Source organism: Podarcis erhardii (genome assembly GCF_964252035.2).
Source record: "Podarcis erhardii genome assembly, chromosome: 1".
NCBI lineage: Eukaryota > Metazoa > Chordata > Lepidosauria > Squamata > Lacertidae > Podarcis > Podarcis erhardii.
Window position 1 is genome coordinate 73,385,336 of NC_138497.1, and position 20,790 is coordinate 73,406,125.

General features: G+C 40.0%; 1 protein-coding gene across 2 annotated transcripts in view; it reads right to left on the minus strand.

The window, feature by feature from the left end:
- USH1C (USH1 protein network component harmonin) overlaps positions 1-20,790 on the minus strand; it is a 123,987-nt gene that overhangs the window by 17,412 nt on the left and 85,785 nt on the right. For both annotated transcript variants that reach the window (XM_081840966.1, XM_081840965.1), the window contains 13 exons: positions 19,440-19,583; positions 18,492-18,630; positions 12,300-12,408; positions 12,186-12,210; positions 10,751-10,808; positions 10,266-10,369; positions 9,564-9,648; positions 8,972-9,031; positions 8,579-8,635; positions 7,090-7,232; positions 5,772-5,837; positions 2,648-2,772; positions 1,266-1,342 (listed from right to left, as the gene is read on the minus strand). In XM_081840966.1, coding sequence (XP_081697092.1) covers positions 1,266-1,342; positions 2,648-2,772; positions 5,772-5,837; positions 7,090-7,232; positions 8,579-8,635; positions 8,972-9,031; positions 9,564-9,648; positions 10,266-10,369; positions 10,751-10,808; positions 12,186-12,210; positions 12,300-12,408; positions 18,492-18,630; positions 19,440-19,583 — 1,192 coding nt within the window. The remainder of the gene's footprint in view (positions 1-1,265; positions 1,343-2,647; positions 2,773-5,771; positions 5,838-7,089; positions 7,233-8,578; positions 8,636-8,971; positions 9,032-9,563; positions 9,649-10,265; positions 10,370-10,750; positions 10,809-12,185; positions 12,211-12,299; positions 12,409-18,491; positions 18,631-19,439; positions 19,584-20,790) is intronic.

Genomic DNA, 20,790 nt, shown 5'->3' on the forward strand with positions numbered 1-20,790 from the left:
CATTTTGGCTCAAGTGCCTCAATCTAGTGAACACAGTGCAAGGGTTCAGAAGTGCACATGATGCTACTCCACTTTCAAAATTTCACTACTCATATCAATAGAGAACACAATTGTTTAGAGCTGTGTGAACAAGGAAATACAAACACACAGGAGCTTTGTGCCCATTCAGAATAATGTTCTATTAAACATTATTCACACTCAGAGGAGACACATTAAAATTAATGGCTATAGCTAATTTGGGCCCATTAATTTCAATTGCTGTACTCTGAGTAGAATTTAGTTCAATATAAACCAAAGCTCTGAACCCAAGTACTGTATAAATAAAAGCCCACAATGATTTGATGGTTGTTTCACGACATGCAACTTTCTGTAAATAGGAATAATTAAGCTACATTTTTTCAATAAAAATAGTGTGCAATAATCAAATTACTTTATTTAATGCAAAGTGTGCAAATTGAAATAGTTATATGCCTACTGAAACAACACAATTCTGTTCATATAGTCACTATATATATTGCAGATTTCTCTAGCAATTAACTTCAATTTATGTAATGAATTTTAGCAGCTAGCCAGTTTTACTTTCACTGGTTCTAGATCAGCTCAACACCAGCTACACTAATTTTTGTTGCGTTTAAATATTGTACGCACACACACGATCACAGTGGCATCTGTTCCCCTTTCCTTTAGACATCCAGATAACCAACAGCCAAGGATGTTAGTTAAGAATGCAATTTCGCTTTTATTTTTCTTCTTTGCCCAGAAAAGCTTATAACATTCAAAAGCTATTAGACAAATTTACTGAATCAGAATTAATTTAACAAACTATTTCATTTTTATGAATTCTGTTTTGCTGATTCTATGGGCTTTACATTCTGATGTACTGTGGTCAATGAACATTTAGCAAAAATGTAACAGGCTAGTTTCTTAGCTTACTCCTGGTTTCTCACAGCATGAGTTGAGCCACCCCCAGAACACTGTTCTAGTTTCCAGTGTTAGAAAATAGGACCCATAAAAATCCCTTGCTGGGCGAATCCAGTATTATTTCCTGTCTTGCTCAAAGATCATGCACAACATTCCTTACTTGCTCCATATTTATATATACATATCTAGCATAGCAAGTTAATATAAGTAGTGTCCCTAAGAAGATAATTGTGGGATAAGGAAGACAAGTGTAGGCCAGTCCATCATTAAGACTGACTGTCAGGAGGAAGAGGAGTGCAGGAAGCATCAAAGTCAAGATAGGAAGCCAAGGTGTTACAGCAAACCTGTTGACTCTCTTTCGACTTCATTCCAGCCATATCACCTGCTGCAGAATGGTCAAGTGCAGTTTCATCTACATCTACTAGAGAAACAGAGGAAGAAAGAAACAGAGGGGAAAAAGAAATGATAATACTTTGGGTGTTCCACACCGCCAATGGATTGGAAAGAATTGACACAAAGGGAGAGTCCCTGAAGAAGTTAAGCATGTTTTCTTCTGATTTAATTTTTGAGGAAGCTGAAGAAGCTTTCAGTAGCTAAAGAAGAGAAGGGACTGACATCTCTGTATCATGCCATTTCATGTTTTAATTCATCAAAGCAGCGGAGGATTAAATTCAGTGCAATTCACTTTCTTGTTCTCTCCATCCCTAGCCTTAGAGATACTACGCTAGTATTGGAAACTGTAATCAGTATAATGAAATTGTGAGAGAAGAGTGGTCTCTTTACAAGTGCTATTTTGGAACACATATACCTAAATAAAGCTGAATAGAGACAGCTACACTGGTGCAATATGGAAGGAGAGTTGTGGGGGATTCATATAATGGAGCAAGCTGATTGATTCACCGGCTATATATTTGACAATCAGATGAACTCTATGGTTCAAGCAAGAACACTTATTTTTAAACACATATAATATTCAAAAGGGACTGGGCATTATAGTGCTGTTCTGCAAATGAACCCTCTACTTCTGGACTCTGAAGGATTGGGCAGAAAGGATTCTGCAATGCTATTCTAGAATGAATCGAAATGCCAGCCATCCATCCATTACAGCCAGAAGTCACAACACAGCAGTGAAAATGATTCTATAATGATTCTGACTGTCCAACAGTCAGGCAACCAGTACAGTCATACCTTGGAAGTTGAGCAGAATCCGTTCCAGAAGTCCGTTCAACTTCCAAAACGTTCAGAAACCAAAGCGTGGCTTCTGATTGTTTGCAGGAGCTTCCTGCAGCCAATTGGAAGCTGCGGAAGCCCTGTTAGACGTTCGGCTTCCAAAAATAGTTCGCAAACTTGAACAGTCACTTCTGGGTTTGCGGCATTCTGGAGCCAAAACGTTTGAGAACTAAGCTGTTCGAAAACCAAGGTACAACTGTACTGATCTCTTGGAACTAATCCTTGTTTTGATGTGTTGTGTTGTGTTGAACTGAGTTCTACTTTTTCTTCCTCAGTTCATTTTTATCTTCCTTCTTATTAAAAGCTCCCCTGAATCTGTAACACTTAATCAAGTTAATAGAAAGAGGAAAAGAATCAATGACTACACCAGGCACTCATTTCCACAGCCCAAAGGCATTAGCTTCTCACCAAGCAGATGTTTTGTGAGAAATACAGAGTTGTAAGTTGTAGTTAATGATGTTCTAACACTGTCTTGGATGAATACTTTTTTACTTACTTCGATGTTTATGTTGAGGAGGCCTATGTACTTCTGCAACTACAGTTTTGGGAGACTTTGATTGCTCTTTATGACCCCAGTCTTCTTCCCATTGCTTTTTAAATTTCTCCTCTTCTGCCTTTATCCTAAAAAGGAGTATAAAGTATTCAGTTGGATTTCTTTTTTTAAATGGAGGCTGTTTGGCCCAGTTCACATGTACGACTAAGCATAGCTGAGCAAGAGTGTGGCACACATGGCAAAAAACATGGCCACTTCCCTTCTTCACTTAGTCCTACTACACTACCTGAAGCGAAACCATAGTTTTATTTATCATTATGTGTGAACCCAGCTTAGTGTTTCATCTCCTCTAAACAAACCTCCAGTGGGAAGCAAAAAAACACTTTCAGTTCATGGTTTGTTTGAAGCAAGACAAACCATGAGCCTAGGCTTCCATGCAATAGTAGCCCAAACCATGGCTTGGTTACAAGCAGTGCAGAGTAGGACCACAGGAGGAGTGAAGCAACCATGATTTTTGCTCTGGGTACCAGCGTGCTTGCTTGCTCACACTAAGCCATAGTTTGGCTTAGTTTTACATGGGAACACTTGAGTTTGATTATTTTATCTTTCATCACTTACACTTTAAAAATATCCAGACCATTCAACTGCATATTAAAATGAAGTGTGAGTCAGCCAAAGTTAAGTACTCTGAAATCCTATTTATTTCAGCTGAAGAGATGAGTTTTTTTTCCTTTGAAATAAATGGAGCTAAAAAATTACTAACTTTGGCTAGATCTAGTGTTGCTACTGAACAAAAAATAATCACCCTAGCCTTTTACTTTTGGGGCAGCTTCTGGAACCCAGTTACCTCATATTTTTACGTTGTATATCAGATATGAGAGACCAGTAGTCCTGTATATGATGTTGGGCTTTAGTTCCCATCAGTATCTGCCAGCATGGCCAAAGGTAAGGGATGAAATGAAATGAAATGTAATTCACAAAACTTCTGGAGGATCACCGATTCCCCATTCCTGCTGTACATTTTAGGATCTCCTGGACCAACTCCAGTGACATGAGTCCAAGCCCTGGAACCACTTAAAAACCAAGCCCCAACTGCTGCACAAGTGTTACATGCACACATAAAAACCAGTTTTTCAGATCTCTTAAAATGCAAAAGCAACAGGAGGAGGAGAAGAATGACACAGTGCAAACTAATACACTCTTAACACTACAAAATGGTGTAGGTAAGGCAATAATTACATAACTTTAGCAAACCTGACCATGAGTTTCATCATGATTTTGAGATGGTTAATATCGCAACCTGCTCATAATTTATGGGTAAAATGCACAAGAAAGAGCCATAGAGCTTCATGCTCTATGTTTTTGTTTGTTTGTTTACTTTAGAAACTGGAGTTAAAACAGGATCCAAATATTTCCAATAGTCTGGCTTATACTTAAGTATCTCAGCTTAGAATGAGCAATGTGAGTAAACTGCACCAGCACATTTGCTTCCAGTAAAGCATCCAGTTAATCTTTTGGCACCACCCCTAGTTCTCATGTCCTACTGCAACTTAGTCTGTAAGACCCAAGTCACATGCAGCTGAAACAGCTGCATATTCCTTCCCAGTTTACCCCATCTCTACTATCTTCCACCTCCTCTGTTGTTTCCCTCTGTGCTAAATTTCAGACTGTAAACACCATGTGGCAGGTTAATTACCATGGAGCCCTGCCCTCTATATATGTAAACAAGTGAACAATAAAGCTGGCAGGTAAGTTAAACATGGATTAAATCCATGATCCAGTGATCTGAATGGAATTGGCTAGTCAGGTGGTACTAAGCCTCTACACTATCTTCCCAACAGGGAGTCAATGTTGCATACTGGGAGGGGGAGAAGAGAGGCAACAGGAAGACCCCAGCAATCCTGCTGGGGTATTTGCATTGTACCAACCTCCCCACCACCTCCACCTCCCCACTGCTGAACCTCAACATTTGGGACACGATCATTCCCATGGTACCCTAACTTGCAATGCCACCATATAGAAATGCATTCTAATAGAGCCCATTATTCAGCCAGTTTTCTTCACAGCTCCCTGAGATTAGTTTTCATGCAGGATCCCATTTTCAGGTGAGCTGATGCAGGCATTTGCCACACAGAAGGGCAACAGTGTAGATCAGTTGGAAGGATCTGTAGTCAAGCGGCAGAATATCATGACTGCTGTACATGCTTCATGGAAAGCAATGTGTAAAGTGAACATGTAGCAAGCACAATACATTTTATCACTACAACAGTATACAGTGGTACCTCAGGTTAAGTACTTAATTCATTCCGGAGGTCCCTACTTAACCTGAAACTGTTCTTAACCTGAAGCACCACTTTAGCTAATGGGGCCTCCTGCTGCCGCCGCGCCGCCGGAGCACAATTTCTGTTCTTATCTTGAAGCAAAGTTCTTAACCTGAAGCACTATTTCTGGGTTAGTGGAGTCTGTAACCTGAAGCGTATGTAACCTGAAGCGTATGTAACCTGAGGTACCACTGTATATGTGTCTCCCTCAGACTGATTTTGAGGTTCCAGTGGCAAATGGGATTTATTTTGGATTTAAGCTACTTTATTGGAGTTTCATATTTCTTTCCTAATGCCATTGCTAATTACTTTGAGATTTAGGTGTGGGAAGGCTAGGCATTCAAACAAACAAACAAACAAACAAACAGTTATGGACATCTGGATGCCTCAATAATTTGAGACTGCAATAAATTTAAAACTGAGAGTCAAGCTGCAAATTCAGAAATAGCACCTGGTACTGGCTTTCTTGTGCTGTACCACTTTGGATTGCAGGCAGAAGGAGTGCATGGCAATACAGCCCTTGCCAGTGTCAAGGGGAAGCATTCTTGGGAAGACTTCTCCCTCTCATACTGGTTTTCTGTGTGCAGGGAGCTTTTATACAGGGGAGGACACGTGATTTATCCTTCTGCAATTTGAAGTGGTGCAGGGTAGGGGACTTTGACGGGGGGGTGGAATGACAATGCATCTATCCTGCTTCACCCTTTCCCCAAACCATAAAATCCTTTTAAAAAAGGAATCATAGAGGGAAAATAACCAAATGCAGGTGTGTGCGTGCGGGAGAGAAATGAACTAAGAGATAACTTAACTGTTCGATTTCTTTACGGTATCTTTCCTCCTCCTCTGCAGCTTTTTGTGCAATCTCCATTTTTCGCCTACAAAAAAAAGGGGGAACAATTTGGAATTTTTAACCGAACTACATTATATGGAAAAATAACTTTGATGAAGAAAATGCTTTTGACCAGCTAAACCAGGCACAGGCAAACTCAGCCCTCCAGATGTTTTGGGACTACAATTCCCATCATCCCTGACCACTGGTCCTGTTAACTAGGGATGATGGGAGTTGTAGTCCCAAAACATCTGGAGGGCGAGTTTGCCTATGCCTGAGCTAAACCTATATAGCCATCAGACATAACTGGTGGCCCACAAGCATTTTACTAAGCTTCTTGCTTTGGTTGCCTGCCTGAAACTGCAAGAACAGGGGAACTAACATGCATAGACCAGACTGTGTACAGTCTGATGAGTCACAAATTCAGCAGCCTTGTTTGGTACACTCTGACACTGCTTTCCACCACAAATATTTAATAAGCATGGGAAGCTCCAAGCACGTACTCAAATATGAGATGTGTACATGGGAACTATGAGATTTCCTGATCCCCCACCCCGGCATCTCTCAACAATGTTGCCACCCTAATGTTAGGCTCATACCCTGTCTTGCAAAAGTAGTTAGGGTTGTCTGTAGTATGACCGATCAAGACTGCAGTCTGCGTTTTATTCATCAAAATGTTGAATTTCACATGAAAAAATCATGTGAAAGTTGTCGAAGATACATCAGAAACAAGGTGGGGAGGGAGGAATAAGGAACAAGGGTGGGAGGACAACTGCAGCGCCTCCTATTTGCCAAGAGGGGTAGTGGCTGCTGCGGAGGTGGCAGATCCTTCATCCAAGGTGTACACTGCACCTGTTGTTGCCATCATGGTGGCAGCAGTGGGCAATGCCTTCCTTGGAAGCTGGATCTGCTGTCCCTGTGGATCCTGCCACCTGAGACGGCAGCCTCACCTTGCCTCATGCGTTGGCTGGCCCTGTGTATTGCTTTGTAAATCAGGACACATACTGGTAATTGAAGTTGTTGGGTTCCCCCCCTCAAAGGCTATGTTATGCTCTTTTTTTGCCTTTAACACCACACTGTTCAACATCAAATTTCCTATCTACCAGCTGCCAAGAAATCTAATGTACTACCCAGAAGCCACAACAATCTCAATTGAGAATGATAGTCACGGCAGTGCCCCGAGGCCTCCAGAAGAAGGCAAAGTTAGTTAAGAAGCTTCCTACACATGATAAGCCTCAGCACTAGCACATTTACGCCACAGTTAATTTAGCAAACCCGATGCATCCCCAATATCTTACAATTTCTCCTTTTCTTGCTGTTCTTTCAGGATCTTATTGGTCTCCAGTGCAAGCCTCTTCTGGCGCATCAGTTCTTGCCGCTCCAACTCACGGCTAGTCTCTTCCCTCTGCTTCTCCTCTTCAGTCATAAACAGCTCCTTCCCCTAAATATTATTTCAAATCCCTGTTAATTAAGTTTTGTTAGCAAATTTGTATAGAATTCTCCCTTTTAAGATCTGCCAGGTAATACACATTGACAATACCTTTTTCCCTAGGCAATGAAAATTGTTGCTTTTATCTAGCAGATGTATAAAAAAGAGCTATTGTAGTTATTGATTCGTAATAAATTTTATGACTTAGATTTGTAAATCTTATAAATAAGATATATATATATATATCTCATCTATCTCTATCATCTATCTATCTAGCCATCAGTAGGAATGTAAAACCTCTTTTAAGTGAATACAAAATGTTGCAAAATTTTCAATTTTCTGAGTTCTTTTCTTTTTTGGAGGGGGTTTCATAACAAGAAATATGAAATCCAGATTATTAGTGTGAAACTCAGATTTATATACAGTATGTCTGATTATAAGTCTATTTTAGATACATGAAATGCCATGCTTTTTCACTTTAGATTTGTGCTTGACACTGCCATTACCTTCAATGTGTATACAGTATTTCAGAAGTGGTAGCCTCACCTCTATCTCCTTGTAACTGCATATTTTCACACTGAATGGTGTGTCTACAGCATCAAGAGGTGTTATGCCTAGCTGGTTATACAAGCATTCTGACTGTGTTGTGAGGGAAATGGAAATATATTTTAGGAACTAGGTTAGTCACACTGCTATCTTATTTTTTCCCTTTATTCATTTGAAAGAATGGGTCAAAAAATGTAGCTGAAAATCAGTCTAAGCACAGTGTCATGTTTGATGGGAGAGCTATACTACCTTGAAACATGATTAATGTTAGTGAAATTTATTTAAGTCACTTGCAGAGCTGTGTACCCTTGTGGGCTGTGGTGCAGATGCACTGCATTCATACATGATCGTTGTAACAAACAGGCAATGTCTTATTTGGCCAGCTACAGAAGACAATTTTTCATCGCTGCTTTCCCTGTGGTTCCATGTGCAGGAGTAAATGAGAACTATGGGGTAAATATGTTGCCCTCTGGAAGGATTTCTAACTCTCCCTTGAACTTTCAAGGCTTATTTGAGGTTCTAAAATATTTTCACATGCCACAAAATAATATGCACAACAAAATACAACCAGTTCAGAGGAACTGATCAGTGAACTGCTGATGTCTCTAAAAGATGACATTCAGATGTTCATAAATTACTTAAACTACTTAAGCCCCAAACAACCAATGTGAATCTAGATTATACTGAAATTGAGTATATGTCTCCCATCCCTAGTTTCTGGCTAGCATATGTACTTTGAGAACCAGTGTGAATACAGTGGCTTTCTAGATTTTCACAGGGTCTTTGCTGATTACGATGACATTCATACTTACAGCTCCAGTTACAACCGTGATAGTCAGGGTTTGACTGCTTTTCAACACCTTCACAGCCTGAAAAAATGGTGGGGTGGGGGAGAGGAAAGGATAATATATTTACATGCATGTCTTTGTCCAGCTGCAAAGGTATACACAGCACAACTACAGTGGCACCCTCTCCACCTGGTAATGATGCTGACTGAATCTCATTCTAAGAGCAGGACAGTTAAAACAATGCAGATGACTTTGTAGTGAGAGCAGTGTCTGGATTCAAACATTTTAAACTATACTCCAATATTTGTTGGCTGAATCCTAAAAATCTGAGAGTTGTGAAACAGATTGATTTAAAAGTTAGTGTAAGATGTCCATTTTCAATTTATGAGAATAGGACAACTTGGCCTTTTTCATTACCTCTTTGTGATCCACATTAGAAAAGTCCATTCCATTTACTTCAACAATCTGATCACCAACCTGAAAGCAAGGAAACAAACAAAATACTTGAAGCTTCAGCAGAGTTCTCACACAGACTTCAGTTCTTAAACCAGTTGTTTCAGAAAAGTGAGACCACTTCAGAACAACTAGTTTGAAGATTAAGGTAAACATTGGGATATTTTTTAACCTTTCAATCTTATTGAATTTATTCACTTTGCATTGGTGTCTGGAAGACAGCACTGATTTTGTTTCCTTTAACATGGCCATTTCAACATAAGACCTGTCATGGACAATAACCAGTGCTGTCCCCTCTGTTGATGGGAGGCATCCATCCATAGTACAGGGAAGATGGCAATTCTTGGTTGTTCTCGTTTTGTTGCAGACCTCTGTATGTCCCAAATTCTGCCCTGGAGGACTGAAGCACACTCTGGAGTAGTTTGAAGATGTGAGGACAATATAAAACTCTCAAAATTTCTTCCCTCCCCTTTCCTCTAATAGATGCCTTCTGTCGGCAGAGGGGACAGCATGGGGCTATCATGGAACCAGATGGCTTCATCATCATTACACTTACCTCTAATCCTACTTCTGCAGACAGAGAATGTGGTTTAACATTACTTATGAAAATGCCTGGTTTTTGTGTGGGACCACTGGAAATGCTGGAATAAACAATGAAAACAAAATGATATTACACAATGGAATAATGCAAGTAAACAATCATGGTCAAATAACCAAGTATTGTAAATAACTTGGTTACTTTCAGATTGATGAGAATACATTGGATCAGATGTACAGCAAATGTACCTCATTTAAGCTCTGTTGGTGCCATAGGATCTGTAACAACCCACTAACACTAATATTCTATCACAGTCAACACTGTTGCACAATTAGACATGGCACAACTTTTATCAGCATGCCAAAGAAGTACTGTATAAAAGAAATCGAGTCATGCCTTAGTACATATGAGAAGAGGATAGAATCAATTGATTTTGTGACCTCATTAATTATTGGTAATAAACAATTCTTTGCACAGGATTTCAATAAAGAGAGTCCTACCGTCAGTACACATTACCCAAAGACGAAAAGAGTTGCAGCTTTGACCAATAATGGACAAGTGATGTGTGCAGCAGCTTATATCTGGTTCTGAACACTATCATTTGCATAAATATATTTAACTTAAGATCCAGTCACAGTTAAACCCTTCTTAATTTTGGCTAGATCACATCCATTATATTTTCCAGATGAAATGAGTCATGAGAAATAAATGGCAGCTCACCTGCATCCCATGCCCTTTGTACCAATCAAGCTAATGAAAACTTTCTTTTCTTTGTGGTTTTTTCCTCCAGATGATGCAAGACCTGCAACACTGCTTTTACCTTCCTAAAACGCAAAAATTAGGGCAAGAGAGTTTCTGACATTGAAGTCCACTAGCTAAAAAGGCATGCTGATTTTTTGCCCACCAACAAAGTCTAGATAAAGTTTAGCAAAGCATCGGGGGATACTGAAGGAAATACATAAGTTATTGTTGATAGGTTTACACATAGCATTATCATACAATGAACCCAATTCTCCATGTGCCTATATCCAAAAGTGTTTTGGAAATATATAATTCATACAGTCATCCCATTCCAAATGTGCTCATTGTAAACCAATTTTGTACAGTGCTCAAAGCACTATATTATAAAAATAGGTCCAATGCAAAATTTTATTATGAGCACAGACTTTAAAATTTGCAGCAAATGTTATTTTCTTAATGCTTACCCCAGGATCTGATACAAATTGGTCTACAAACTGCCACTTGAGAGGATCATCAGTAGAACTAGAAAATATATAAGTGGTTAGATATGAACAAAGAAAAGATGCTGAAATAAGTAATACACTGTGGATGCTTTCATACCACACCTCTTGATGTTGGGTTGCAACCTAAATTCCCCTTGCTGTGGACCAGTCGGGATGTTTAAACAGTTTTCTGTCAGCTGACTGTTGGTGATTTTAAAAGGCTTTGGAGAGCTAATACTTGTTTGGCTGTAAGCCATATGACCCCCAATATACAGAGTTAAATGCTAGCTGTTAATTTACAGGTCAAGTAAGATTGTGTTAGTTGAACTTTGGTCACAAATAATTTTAATAAAAGCACTTTAGGAGCATAATGGCTTTTTAAAAGGAAAAACCTCAGGTAAAGTGAATGGCTCCAATTCAACATAGACTTGTATGGGCTAAATCCCATTGAAATAAAACTGTGCAGGACACAGCGTGCTACTTCTGGGGTAGTTTGCTCACCTTTGGTTCCCACCCTGCACTCAGCTCTCACCTGCGACTCCTAGAAGCTGTCAGCATGCAACAGTGGCCACACCCCAGGAAACAGCTTTGACTGACAGCTAACTCAGGTGAAGGTAGCCAAAGGGTCTCAAACCCACAGTGAGTTAGGGACTTCCACTGCATGCAAAGACAGGCTTTGGCAGATTGAGCAGATGAGACCAATAGTGGGTCCAACAGTCAAGAAGGTAGTTTTTGTATGTGTTGTAGAGGGAGAAGAAAAGGCTAAGCAGTAAACCCTATACAAGTCCAGAGTGGAGTCCCCAATATGGTTGGATGGCAACTTGTACACCTCCTTCCGACAATTCCTGCAGCCAAGCTAGTGCCAAATGTATTGCTCTGCTTTCCTCTGGACCACATCACTGAGGCCCAGAGGCCTTGTTACCTTGGCAGCCCAAGACCTCCATATACACTGCCCAGGCTTGTGCCCTAGGGAGGTCATTTGAGTGCTGCTAATGCAGCTGTTTGACTCCCCCACCAGAGGTGTACTACATTGTATCCCGAGAAAGATGGAAGGCGACAACATAAAACTGTAGTTTTCAGTTTTCAAAATGTGATGTTACTAAGCAGAGGAAACTGACAGAAGCAGTGTACAGTGGTACCTCTAGTTATGAACTTAATTCGTTCCCGAGGTCCGTTCTTAACCTGAAACTGTTCTTAACTAGAGGTGCACTTTCGCTAATGGGGGCCTCTTGCTGCCACTGCACCACCAGCACACGATTTCCGTTCTCATCCTGGGGCAAAGTTCTCATCTTGAGGTAACTCTTCCAGGTTAGTGGAGTTTGTAACCTGAGGCGTTTGTAACTCGAGGTACCACTGTAAATTATTAGATACATTCCATATTGTATGTAAAATATGCATTTAGCCAAAAGACAATTACCTTTTCACAGGTATCATGCCAACGTCTGCAATGAAATAAAGTTTACTGTCAGTTGCCACAATAGCACAAAAGTATGGGAATTTTAGCAAAAAATCAAAACAATGTTCTACTCACGTCTCACTTTTATAGACACAATTTTCTTTGTGCGAATAAGATTAATCACTTCTTCATGAGTACATGAAGAAATGGAGTATCCATTTATTCGAACAATCTCATCTCCAACCTTAGTTTAAAAAAGAAAGAGAGAGAGAGATGGAAGCTGAGTTGGGGTCGTGGGTTCAAGCCCCATGTTGGACAAAAGACTGCTGCACTGCAGAGAGTTGAACTAGATGACCCTTGTGATCACTCTCAACTCTACAGTTCTAAGATTCTGTTAAAATAGTATTTTATATTGTGTGTTTCAGAAGGAACAAACAATTTCAAATTGACAATCCATTTGAAAGAAGGCTTTTTTGTGTAGAAATGAGACATATGATGCTGTGAAATTAATGGAACACATCTTTGGGAATGGGCAAATGACAACTTTCAAGTTTTATGCAGTTGCTTGATCACATCTGAGCAGCCTATATATGCTCCCTTGCTAAGAAGTACATTATTATTTTGTCCAGCAATCCTTTATTTCTTTCAGCTATTTTATGTGTATTAGCTCAGATCCTAACTCTGAGTGAATGGAACTCTGAGTGAATGTAATAGGATGCTCACTAATTCCCCTTTCCACCTGTGACCTCCAAAAATCTTCTCTACAGGGTTAGAGGACCATCTGAAGCACCATGAGAGGTGACCCTGAGGGTGCAGGGGAAAGGAGGAATTGGTGAAAATAGTCTCCCTTCCACTATCTGCCAGCAGGATCAGAGTGAATTTCATTAAGAGGAAAAGTCCTATGAATAGAAGAGCAACTTAGGATCCAAGCCATTGAAGGTACAGTTTTGGGATCATACATCAAAGCTGATTCTGGGATGGACTGTATCCTTTGTATACTTTGATGGAGTATATTATTTGGTCATTGACTTGCATTTCCTGCTGTTAAGCCCTAGGGAACAGTTCAGTATAATCAGAATCTATGCAATTTCATTGCATTGCATTCTGCCATAAATAACCTGGTGATGGACCTAAATTAATAGTTACTTACTTTAGACATCCAGCTAAAGTCTAGAGTACATTACTTCATTTAATTCAATGTTCAGGACAATAGATATATATTGCATACCAACAACCTAGCCACTAACATGAGTAAGTGCTTTTAGACCGTCTCCACATGGAGGCAGTAAAATTTTGCAGTCTCTTAACAGCAACAACTAAAGACTGAGCATAGCAAATGATGCAAAGACTAAATTACATAGTAAAATTCTAGTGAAGACCACAATGTTGCATGACACCTTCAAATACATAAACTATGTAAGTTCATTAGATGTATGTAGTGTTCACCTAAATAAGTAGGTAAATATATATCCCGAGTACGTAGAGAATATTTTTAATTTTGGTGCAAAGTGAAGCCGAAATGTCAATAGCAATAAAGTAAGTGTGCCATAATGCTGTGCTCAGTGCTGATGAATACAGAGACTCCAATATAGTGAGTTCAAGATCCACTCTTGATAAGTGTCTGCTGGTGATGAATAGGCATAGCAAGACCAAAATAAATAAACAGGCACAGAGAGAATTATTTTCTGTAGTGAGCTAGCTGTTTCCAGGATTTATTGAGACCAAAGTATTAAGTAAGTCTTTAAGACTTCATGCTGTTTTTGCTGTAACAAATCCACACAGCAGCCCCTCTAGATACAAGTGGATGGAGTGGTGGACCTGTGCCACTCACCTGACCTCCCTAAATCTGAGTCTCTGCTGTGCATTGGGATGGGGAAGGAGAGGAGCAAGGTGGCAGCAAGGAGCAAATGCTGCAGCAGAGGTAATTCAGTGCTCTTGCTGGCTTGTTTGCACCATGCTGCCTTTGATTCTGCCTTGCCCCTCTCCCTCCCTATATGCAGTAGCAAGCCAGCCGGAAGCAGCTCAGGTGAGTAGGGCAGCCCTGCCTCACTGTCCGCTACTGCCTAAATTATGCAAAGGGTTTGTTTTTAGTTTTGTTGCATAAGCGCCAACCACTGACTACATGCCATTTTATTCAATCAAATCCTAAATTCAATTAATTCCCTTTGTAGTCTACTAAAAGCTCATTTAAACGATATTGCTTCCATCTGATGGGCTAGGAAAGCTAGTATGGGCACGCTAAGGTGAACTGCAAGAACAATGCATTCTTTCAGTGGGCTGCTGCTCAGCTTTGGTTTACGGCACTTGCTTATCAGTTATCATTGCATGGTACTTGTTTTACTCACATAATGAGTCAAGTTTAATTTAATTCAATCCTGAAATAACTGATTTCAGGCCATATTTTCCAGCCAAGGAAATCACATGCTAAACAGATGTTAGTTGATACACTTAATCACTGCGGCAAACACAGAGAACCTGATCTGTGGTGTGTATAAGTCTTTTTAAAATTTCATTTGCCACGGCTTATTTAATCAGGTACCACCACCTTGCCCCAACAATCTGGCATGAAAGCCCTGACCCAGGATTGCTCTGGGGCCCACAAACCCTTCCTCAAACCTTGCTATTAACAGCAGTGTTAACTTCTGTTTGAAATTATGTGCCGCTCATCTATTGGAATGGTGTAGCAAAGCAGATGCGGTTGCTTTTTCCCTTTACTGTATTCACATTTGCTAGGACTGAGTTGAATTTTCATGAGTTGGATACAGATCCCATCAATGGAGTTCCCTTCTGCCACTGCATAAGAGATCTAATTTGGCCTATTGCCTTGCCTGAAGCTGCTTTTGCAACTTTGATGTCTGCCTCTTTGTGCTTGAATATCTATTTAAAATGTCATCCGTATTGCAAAGGACTAATTCATTTTTTAAAAAGCCTTTCAATTTAACACATTGCATAAAGAGGGAGCTACCAAGGTTCCATCCCAACACTTAGTCTACTTTAACTTTTCCTTTTCCCCACTGCTGAATCAGTGGGGTTGAGGGAAGGGCAGGATAGAAAAATTTGCACTGGAGGCCTGTATCAGCCCCCCACGATGTGGGGCAGGGTAGCTACCCTGAATGTAGATAAAATATGTACAAAGGTGCAACAAGACAAAAGTGAGAAAGAGCAAACATCACAGGGGCATTGCAACATAGGTGATCATCAATGTCTGTTTGTTTTGTTTCCAGATAAGGATCCTGTGCCATTAATAGCTACATAACTGATACAAATTTAGCAGATCTTTCCCCTTGTTGTTGCTTATTATTTCATTCATACCATGCACTTGCTAAATGCACAAAAGCCTTTCCTAGAAGATTAACCAACAATTCTACAGGGAGGAGAAGGTTTTAGTTTAGATTCAAAGTACTACTTGCACGGCACGCAGAGTGGAATAAAATAATTGTCTTCACTGATATTAGGAATGATGTGTTTGCTCCACCTACTGGGGAATTTTTTAAACTGTAAAATCCCTTATTGATAGAGAGGAGGGGGTGTTCTCTCTTTGGACCTTTCACCCCCAGCACAAATGAAAATTTTCTGCATGAAGAGGTTAGCTTCAGGAGGCAAATATGTCCATAATGCTTCTCTTGCTTATCTTTCCTGCTTATTGTTCACTGTCTGCGTACAAATGTCACGTAGTGTATCAGATTTGAATACACAATTGAATACACCATTATGTAACAAAGGTAAATCAGAGAGATTCCTGTTTTCACTTTCTCCCAAAGACTGCTTCTTGCCATCCAGCATGTAGCCAGACTTCTTTCTTTCCTTTTCCAAATGCAAACTGTATCCATGCAGAATGCTTTCTTTTGCTCCACCCTCAGCAGTCTCCATGGTCTCCTGCGGCCCCTATTGCTCCCCCTACTGACTCGCAGCGGGAGATTGATGTTCTTGTGGCTGGGCTTTGGGGCTGGTTCTGCACATGTATTTATTTTTACTCCTTTCTTTAACAAGACTTATCTACTGTTTAATCGGGAAAATAGTTGAAGCAGTTTGCAGAAAATAATATAAAATATTCATTGGAAAATACTGGTAAAACCAAACTTTACAACAAGTACTAAAATTGACCCAATCCAGATAAAATCAACACTTTGAAATTATCTAGACTTAACAAAACCTAAACAAAAACGAAAAGTATTTAGCAGGTATCAAAGACAGTATTGCCAAGGCTTTGTATCTGCAAGGAGTTCCATAAATTAGGCTGCCACAGTAAGCGGTTGACTCCTTGTGAGTGTGGACCAACAGTATTTGGCACTTATACAACTACCAGTATAAATATCAGTCAGTGTGTAAGAACAAATCCTATCTTCTTATATTGTCTAAAACATACATGAGTTAATGGCTTTTGGTCACACTACAGGAAGACAAAATTGGACAAATTTCCACCCCACCAAAAGAAGTTGGATGAATTGCGCTCTCTCTCTCTCTCTGTGTGTGTGTGTGTGTGTGTAATGCTCCAGTAATAGCCATTAAAGACATTATTGGCAAGCTACACTCTTCATGAAATAAATGTTTGCTAGCTTTTCTATAATGTAGACTTGGCAAAAACCTTTCTGTTTCCTCTTGTCAGTGTATTAAGCACCAGTATGTTATTACAGAAGAATTGACTAAGGGACTGAAAACAAGGGGGCGGGGAACTAAAATAGAAAATTGTTTCATGCATTCCTTTGTTTTTACAGTCTGAAAAGGGGGCCTTTTTTTTTACTAAAGTATACGGAGCAGAATCATGATGGTTTCAGATTTACTTTTTTAGTGTTTCCTTTACTTCTATTATTCATAATAATCTCCAGGCCTTTTTAGTTAACATAATCCCCAAAGATATGAGTACAGTATCTGTGAGAGCAACAAAATAGACAGATGAAATGCATGAAAAGGCTAAACTGTATCCATTTAGGAAAAAGAAGAAGGAGAAATCAGAAGAAAATAGGTCAATGCCACAAACGTTTCAGTTACGTATCTTGATTATACAGACACACATACACACTTTAAGTGGTGGAAAAACTACCTCATTTTCTCATAGTCAGGAGGATGGATCAAAATGGTATAGGAAAAAAAGGAGCCAGAAACTGATATTATGATAGAAGTTCATTATGCCTTTTCCCAGACTACATTTTTTTTCTAGCTTGGAAAATGTGTGGAGATTTAGTGAAATAATGCAGATGGGTGAAATTTCAGAAGCATTTGGCTTTATCATGAGACAGCAATTTAGAACAATGAGCAGCCTGTCAACTCCCCTTGTTCACTTGGTCTTAGAAAGTTTTAGAAAGTGTCTTGTACAGACTATTATGAAGGCACCTTAAGCTGATTCTTAACATCACATATCAACAAACCAAGGAAGGCAGAGCTACATTTGCTGCAAATGAGATTCCTGGTTTGGTATAAATAGATTTACTTTAATGAAGTCAAAATAGGAAAGTGTGGGATTTATTTGTTCATATATGCCCTTTGTCTAGGAATGGATTCACATTTTCCCCTCTCATGAGGTTCCCTTCTTATTCATCTGTTGGAAGATTTCTGAGTATGGGTTGGCTCATGATCTAAGCTTTTTTCAAACCATTCATGAAACTGGAATGCATGTGAATATCCATTATGAAGCAACAAACTTAGTTCACTGGTTTCAAAATGTGTCATGTCAGTTACAGAGGGCACATGGGTGTATAAATGCGAGTTTTCGCTTTTAAAATATATGCAAGAGGAGGACTAATCCTTTGTATATTAAAGTCACATTTTTATTGTGTGTGTAGGTTTGTAATGGGTCCTGTGCATGTTTTCTTGTTCATCAGTGTATTAGTGCTCATAACATAGGTTCCTCCTACAGTCTTTATTGTCATAAATGGACCACTCCAATCTAGAACTTAATGTGAAGTAAGTTTGGAATATGGAGTGCAGAGCAGTGACTCAGGCATTCTGGTCCTGGTATACAGCAACAATATCATTGCTTCTAGAGTAATGGTTAATGGATATAAGAGCCCTGAAGGGGTCAAATCTCACATCCTGGCAAAAAGGGCTTATAGTGATAAGCAGTATTCTTCCATTTTATTACTAGTGGACAGTGTGGTGGGGCGCTCATGTCATTGCTGCTTACTGGGAGGTAGAAGCAGCAATGAGGCTGGGACAGTGCAAACACACCAGTAGAACCAAAGTGGTCATGGTAGTGTGTTGCACTGCACCAGGCTTGCTGCCACCTCTCCCCTCCCCTTCTCAGGAAGCAGCAGCAACTCTACCAACTTGAATAATAGAATATATACAGAAGATATTTTCTATCTATACGAGACAGAATGTCCTTCTCACCTGAAGTCCAACATTGTCTGCTTGTCCACCTTTCATTAGCTGAGAAATAAAAAGGCCACAGGCAAATTCGACACCTCCTCTCACACTTATCCCTAGTCCTTCAGGATGCAAACGATCTAACCTCACCTCCTTCAGTTTTCTGCAAAAGTTGGAACAGGATAAACAGAATTTACAGTTGCTACTTAAACAGTCCCATATACCCATCTGCCATTCACTAGTGTTGATTTTCAAGGCTTCTGAAGAATGTGGAGTGTGTTGTCCTATACTTTACTTTGTCAAATTACTTGTATTTGCATTGCATGCAACTAAGTCTTAGGGAGGGGAAGGCCTCTTATATAGAGCAGTAAGAAGCAACTTCCAACTTTCATTAGCTCTCCTCCCTTACCTTGGCTGGGTACTCCAGACTCTTATAAGGATGCCACTCTTTTTTTCTTTTTTTTACTCTTACTCTTATAACAGGTCTCAACAGATAGAAACTAGTATTGCTTTTTAAAATGATTTGCATTTCCATGTTAGAAAAGGCATCTGTTCAACTTCTGTCTGCTGTGCAGCTGTTAAAGACACAAGAGCCCCACTTAAAATATAAAAAATAACAATTCTAGTCTCAGTCTCCACAAACAAAAGACTGACAGCTCTTTAATCTGCAGGGCTCCTGGGCTCAAAGGGTAAGAACTGAGGGAGCACCTCTCCCTCCTGTTTATTATCAGGATGAGAGAGGAAGAAAAGGTCAAGAACTTCAGGAGGAGACCTGCTATGATTGATTAACTGATATTAACTTTCTGCTGCAGAAACAGAGGCATCCTGAAAATGATTTTTTGGGAGGGGGGCCACCAAAGGTTAGGTGAGGACTGGGGCAAATAACTGCTGAGTTCTTGAGTAAGAATTCATCAATTAGCAAAAAAGAAAAAAGTGTGCTCATATACAGAGAAGTACATTGATCAAACCTACCTAGATCGCTTAGGTGTTAACTGATCATACTCCACTTGATGTTTTAATGGGATAAGAGGGCGTATGGCCTCAAATAAGGGCAGCCGGCTTGGTTCGTTGATTACATACTTCAGGTCTCCCACCAACACTGGAAGATTCATGGATCTACAAAATGAAATTGAAGAGGGTTATAAGGAGATGCAATATTAACTACTGACAATGTACTTGACATATCGTGCTCTCTGGCTTTAATGACGCTACCTTAAAACCCCTGCCCCAAAGAGTCATTCTTCTTCTGCTTCTAATGTTAAATCACCTGATTTGATACATAAGACACCTCCATTTAAATGGAGTTCATGGAGTTAAAGTAAAATATGCTGCAGGGCCTATATTTGAAAGCTACAATGAGAGTAGATAAAAGATCAGTATAGGCTGTTAGTCCAAATTTTTGTGGATTACACAACCCCAATGCTATGTGATTCTGCATTTGTCCAACATGCACAATACAAAACTGCACACAGCAGTTGTCTGTGCAGAGGACTAATGTTCATCACCTCTAAGAAAACGCTTGGAAATGAAATGGCCAGCATTCTGGAAAAAGTGCCATTCCTTGACCATTACGAAAAGAGTTTAATCTGAAGAGATGGGGGAAGGGCTCATTGGCAGTTATTTGCTTTGCATACAGAAGGTCCTACATTCAACCCCTGACATCTTCAGAATGATCTGGGAGAGAACTCTGCATGAAATCCTAGAGAGCCACTGCCAGTCAGTGCAGGCTATACTGAGCTAGATGGGCCAATGGTCTTGCTTTGTACATTCCTATGCTTCCAATGGCTAGTGGTGCTGAAGATGGTGCTCACTATCTGTGGCCCCAACCTCTGCATGATTACCTAGTGTTCTGGAGAAGCCTGTGCATGTACAAGTTGTATACAGTGGTACCTCGGGCTACAGATGCTTTAGGTTACAGACTCCGCTAACGCAGAAATAGTACCTCAGGTTAAGAACTTTGCTTCAGGATAAGAACAGAAATCGGGCGGCAGCAGCGGGAGGCCCCATTAGCCAAAGTGGTACCTCAGGTTAAGAACAGTTTCAGGTTAAGAATGGACCTCCAGAACGAATTGAGTTCTTAACCCGAGGTACCGCTGTACACACAGGCATGTACAGTACAGTGGCCTTAGGAATCTTTCAGACCTCTGGCTGTTGTCAAGGCACAGCATGGGGGTCCCTAGTGTGATTCCCCTCCCCCTGTCCCCACAAAGCAAATGCATCCACAGAACGCCTGAAAGGCATCTGAACATATGGCATACACATTTTTTGTTCTAACTGCCCCATTCCTATGGTACTGTGTACAAGTTCTTAAGTTCTATCATAA